Source organism: Epinephelus fuscoguttatus, linkage group LG10, assembly GCF_011397635.1.
Source record: "Epinephelus fuscoguttatus linkage group LG10, E.fuscoguttatus.final_Chr_v1".
Classification (NCBI taxonomy): Eukaryota; Metazoa; Chordata; class Actinopteri; order Perciformes; family Serranidae; genus Epinephelus; species Epinephelus fuscoguttatus.
This window is the reverse complement of record NC_064761.1, coordinates 19,061,268-19,067,267: the sequence shown is the minus strand read 5'-3', so window position 1 is coordinate 19,067,267 and position 6,000 is coordinate 19,061,268. Positions and strand designations below refer to the sequence as shown.

The 6,000-nt window shown below is 40.5% G+C and overlaps 1 protein-coding gene across 1 annotated transcript in view; it reads left to right on the top strand.

Annotated features, from left to right (window-relative positions):
* Positions 1-320: 320 nt before the first annotated feature.
* LOC125895590 (E3 ubiquitin-protein ligase rnf213-alpha-like) overlaps positions 321-6,000 on the top strand; it is a 73,671-nt gene continuing 67,991 nt past the window's right edge. Inside the window, exon 1 of the mRNA XM_049587541.1 lies at positions 321-516. Within this exon, the coding sequence (XP_049443498.1) occupies positions 494-516 (23 nt within the window). The 5' untranslated portion in view covers positions 321-493. The remainder of the gene's footprint in view (positions 517-6,000) is intronic.

Here is a 6,000-nt window from a genome sequence, read left to right as displayed (position 1 = left end):
CTTATCTTGCTCACCCCTCATTAGTTTTGTAGCAATTTAGAAAGATTACCATAAAACTTCAGTTAAAAGCCTCATCCCAACTAAATGCCCAGTCCCTTTTATTAGCCTGACGAAGCTACACTTTCAGACAAATAAACGCCTGTCTCAATTGACCTATGGCTAAGTCCCGCCCTCAAACGTGATGAGCCAATCACAGTGCGTGTAGCCATTCCCATACACTCGGACATTCTCTGCCTGGACGTTCATTGAAATGCATTACAGAAAGTCAGTTTTGTTCGGTTTTATGAGCTTTTTCGGAGATTTGAAGTTTAAAAATGATCAAATGGTGTGCATGGGGTACATGCAACTCCGACACAAGGTATCCTGAGAGGCTGGGCGACGGGGTGTATTTTTTTACCCTTTCCTAAACCACATCTCAATCGAGAAAAGTGTCTCCTTTGGATAAAGTTGTGCGGTAGACCACAACATCAACTTAACGTGAATAAGATTAACAATGATGCCTACATCTGTTTTAAGGTAAGTCAACAATGTGTTTGAGGCAACATCGTCACTTTGCTGGAAAGAAATATAAAGTTATCTTTAACATCTCTAGCTAACGTTAGCCTAATGTTAGCTCCTAGCTGCGTTGTTCATGTTCATCATGTCACCTTGTTTGCTGGGAGATCATTAGCTTATTTTGTTCTAGTTTTGTACTTTCATGATCGTACATCATTGTTAGCTGTTGTCCATAGGGCTCTAGTTAAGCTAACGTTAACTTCTGGAGCTTAGCTTCATTAATTTATCTGTAATCGCAGAGATAACAAAGGTTGGAAAAAGTTATTCTGAATGATTCAGTGTAAATACTGTAGCACCAAACTAATGAAAAGACACTGTTGGTAAAGATGGTAAAAAGGCTGTTATCCTTTTCTCATATTCTGAGCCAAAAACCTTAACTTCAGTGGCACTTTAACTTGTTGTCTTTGATGGTGACGGCAACAAGATGCGGTTCACAAGCGTACACTGTGACCTGTAAATTTTGGCTTGTAATTTAAGCTTTTCATCGACCTTCTCAACAATAAAATGATGACTATATCCCTCCAATGTGTAGTTTAGGCCCTTTTGGTTACTTCTCAATGACATCTGATCGTTATGTCCCCAAAAATCATCAATTGCCTCCTGCGAAATGCCGTGTACTGTGACACCTGCCATAGCGCCGGTCACTGAATGTTGATACTTTGTCTGAGTGAGTGGAGGGGGGCGTGGCTTAGCCATAGGTCAGTTAGACGCCTGGTCTGGTTGCCAAGCATATATTTTTTTATAGAAGTTCTTTGGATGTATAAAACCAGACTATTGACTACCCAACTGAGATAACATTAGATAGCTGTTTAGATTGCACATACAAATGTTTAAACTTTTGTCAGTAAAATAAAAGTTATGAAAACTGTTTTAACAGGAGAAAGTGGTGTTATCTTCGAGTGCTGTGAAAAAAGTCTCCTAACATGACACATAATTGCTGTTATTTGTAGCCTAATTTTTTATGCAATACTGGTTTAAATCAACAATTTGATTGTTTTCCCCATCTTTGCTTAGCAACAGTTATGTGTAAAATGAATTAAAGGCCTGTCCCATATAGGTGCCTGTCCCTGATATAGGCCTGTTGAGTTTAATTTAAGCAAGTTTTGCAGTATCATTTTTTTAATATGTATGCATTTATTCTTATTATTTTGCTGTCTCAACAATCTAATAATCCCACAGAACCAAAGATAAAGAAAATGAGAGTGATAGTAGAGACAGAAGTGTTAAACAATGTACTTCATTTACCTCAAATGGAGGTTTCCATCCATTTTCCAAACAGACTATGAAACAGAAAAATCTAAATGACATTGTGTGGAAAGGTTTTGTGACTGTCTCATGCCATGTCAATATCACCCTTGAGGTTGGTTGTTTGGTCTTATGCTAAATGTCGCCACAAAGACTTACAGTGAATGTGGGACAACAACAGGTTGATCTGCCACATCTGAACATAAACTCTTCTTCTGCTGCTGCTGCTGCTGCTGCTGCTGGGCAGTACAGTGGCTCAGTGGTTGGTACTGCCACCTCACAGCAGGAAAGGTGGGTTTGAATAGCCGTGCTGATGCTTTCTGTGTTTTTCTGTACTTCCCCATGTCTGTGCGGGTTTTCCCTGGGTGCCCAGATTTCCTACCAAAGTCCAAAGACATGCAAGTCACATGATTTGATACAAGCTGAAGGCATCACTTCCACTTCCCTAAATGATGTCCCCCAGGGAACGATCCTAGGACCTCTGTGACTCTGGGTTTACATAAATAATCTAGGTCAAGATTCACCTTATTTAAATGTTGTTAGTGACAGTATTTACTGCCCCTCTGAACATGTATCAGGGTGTCTACAAGTCCTTAAAAATGTCTGATATTAAGTTTTCTTAATATAAAGCCTTGAAAAGTCTTAAATTCATATTTGATGGGCCTCAAATATTTTTGGTCACATTACCGCAAAAAGTTCTCTAGCCTGACAGACCCAATGACTGTTTACAATTATTGAACGGACCAGAGAATTGCAATAATAAAAAGCATGTATGACAGCGATGAGATTTTTTTTCTTTTTACATTAAATACATTAAACTTTCTAACCTTAAACTGTGGGACCAATATCACTTGAAGATACTCAACTTGAAGAAGTAGAGTCCTTCACCTACTTGGGCAGCATCATCAACAAAGAGGGAGGAACTGATGCAGATGTCAAAGCCAGAATACGTAAGACAAGGGCAGCCTTCCTACAACTTAAGAACATATGGTGCTCAAAGGAGATACAACAACAAACAAAAATAAGAATCTTCAACTCCAATGTAAAATCAGTCCTGTTCTATGGAGCTGAGACCTGGAGAAAAACAAATAACACAGGTAGCAAAGTGCAAAGCTTCATAAACAGGTGCCTGAGAAGAATCTTGAAAATCCATTGGCCAGACAAGATCACCAACGAAGATCTTTGGACGAAGACACAGCAAATTCCAGCTAAAGATGACATTGGACGAAGAAGATGGAAATGGATAGGGCACACTCTAAGAAAACTAATGTCAAACATCACCAGACAGGCTCTGACGTGGAATCCTCAGGGGAAGAGAAAGAGAGGTCGGCCAAGAAACACCTGGCAAAGGGATCTGCAGGGAGACACCAAGAAGATGGGATACACCTGGTCACAGATAGAAAAGAATGCCAGTGATCGGGTACTCTGGGGGTCCCTTGTCAACGGCCTATACCCCAAAAGGGGTGTAAGGCATAAGTAAGAAAGTAACATTAAACTTAAACTTACCCAGTTGTTGACATTATTCCTTACTGTTCAATTTGAACTTGGTTATATCTATAGACACCCGGATGCATTCCATAGTCAGAAAGTCTCCTGGTTTCAGCTTGCCTACAGTACAGGCCAAAAGTTTGGACACACCTTCTCATTCAATGCGTTTTCTTTATTTTCATGACTATTTACATTGTAGATTCTCACTGAAGGCATCAAAACTATGAATGAACACATGTGGAGTTACGTACTTAACAAAGGTGAAATAACTGAAAACATGTTTTATATTCTAGTTTCTTCAAAATAGCCACTCTTTGCTCTGATTACTGCTTTGCACACTCTTGGCATTCTCTCCATGAGCTTCAAGAGGTAGTCACCTGAAATGGTTTCCACTTCACAGGTGTGCCTTATCAGGGTTAATTAGTGGAATTTCTTGCTTTATCAATGGGGTTGGGACCATCAGTTGTGTTGTGCAGAAGTCAGGTTAATACACAGCCGACAGCCCTATTGGACAACTGTTAAAATTCATATTATGGCAAGAACTAATCAGCTAACTAAAGAAAAACGAGTGGCCATCATTACTTTAAGAAATGAAGGTCAGTCAGTCCGGAAAATTGCAAAAACTTTAAATGGAGTCGCAAAAACCATCAAGCGCTACAACGAAACTGGCACACATGAGGACCGACCCAGGAAAGGAAGACAAAGAGTCACCTCTGCTTCTGAGGATAAGTTCATCTGAGTCACCAGCCTCAGAAATCGCAAGTTAACAGCAGCTCAGATCAGAGACCAGATGAATGCCACACAGAGTTCTAGCAGCAGACCCATCTCTAGAACAACTGTTAAGAGGAGACTGCGCGAATCAGGCCTTCATGGTCAAATAGCTGCTAGGAAACCACTGCTAAGGAGAGGCAACAAGCAGAAGAGATGTGTTTGGGCCAAGAAACACAAGGAATGGACATTAGACCAGTGGAAATCTGTGCTTTGGTCTGATGAGTCCAAATTTGAGATCTCTGGTTCCAACCGTGTCTTTGTGAGACGAGAAAAGGTGAGCGGATGGATTCCACATGCCTGGTTCCCACTGTGAAGCATGGAAGAGGAGGTGTGATGGTGTGGGGGTGTTTTGCTGGTGACACTGTTGGGGATTTATTCAAAATTGAAGGCACACTGAACCAGCATGGCTACCACAGCATCCTGCAGCGACATGCCATCCCATCCGGTTTGCGTTTAGTTGGACGATCATTTATTTTTCAACAGGACAATGACCCCAAACACACCTCCAGGCTGTGTAAGGGCTATTTGACCAAGAAGGAGAGTGATGGAGTGCTGCGGCAGATGACCTGGCCTCCACAGTCACCGGACCTGAACCCAATCGAGATGGTTTGGGGTGAGCTGGACCGCAGAGTGAAGGCAAAGGGCCAACAAGTGCTAAACACCTCTGGGAACTCCTTCAAGACTGTTGGAAAACCATTTCAGGTGACTACCTCTTGAAGCTCATGGAGAGAATGCCAAGAGTGTGCAAAGCAGTAATCAGAGCAAAGGGTGGCTATTTTGAAGAAACTAGAATATAAAACATGTTTTCAGTTATTTCACCTTTTTTTGTTAAGTACGTAACTCCACATGTGTTCATTCATAGTTTTGATGCCTTCAGTGATAATCTACAATGTAAACAGTCATGGAAATAAAGAAAACGCATTGAATGAGAAGGTGTGTCCAAACTTTTGGCCTGTACTGTATATCATTGTGTAACAATCTATTTATGACTTAAGCTTGTCGTGAAGACTGACTAAAGCAATTGGCAAGTTATTGTATTTTTAAATTGTGTGCTTATATTTTATTATCTGCTTCTTTATAGAAGCTTTTCAGTTGTTTCTGTTTTTTTGTTTTACCATCTGTAAAACAAGAAATACCTGCCCACCTGCCTTTGTCATATTCAAAACAACAAAGCAACAAAAATTGATAACATTAATCGCTAGCTGTCAACATCAGCTTGGTTGTAGAAATTGGCTTTGCAGAAAATCACTTATCAAAATAATGTTATTGTTAAGGAGAGACTAAATAACTAAAAGACTAGTGTGATAGGATGTGATACTGAAGGAGACAGAGCTGAGCTCCAGCTTTCTCTGTCCTAGTTGAAGCCTGGAGTGTATGCACCATCTTCAGTTGCCACAGTAGGTCTGCATTAGATAACACAGTGAATTTTGGTCTGCCTTGAAAAGAAGACAAAACATCCACACTCTTATCTCCGTTGCAAACAATCAGTGAACATCTTAACTTTTTTCCATTTATTATATTTTTTGCATCTAGCACATTCTTGATTCGTGGTAGTGTGCAGTAACCTTATAAAGTTCTTATTAGTCCACTTGGCTTTCTTTTTTCTGTGCCCGGCTGTGGATGTTCTGCCTCCAAAAATACAACATAACTCTACAGAAAACACAAATTCCTGGTTTCAAAATGACCAGTCAGAAACCTGCGGGCAATGTCATGCTGATTTCCTTCACTGTCCCTGATACAACAGGCAGCTGAAGTAGCCTCAAGCAAAACACTGAATCTTTTCCAGCTGTGGGGCCAGTGCTTCTTGGCTGACTGTGACCACTGACCTCTGACTTCCCTGTGGAGAGTGAGTATGTTTGTGGAATCTTCCCTCAGTACCACAGATAAAACAGTGCAGATACTAAAACAAGATTTTATCAAAACCTTCACAAGTGCTGTCAT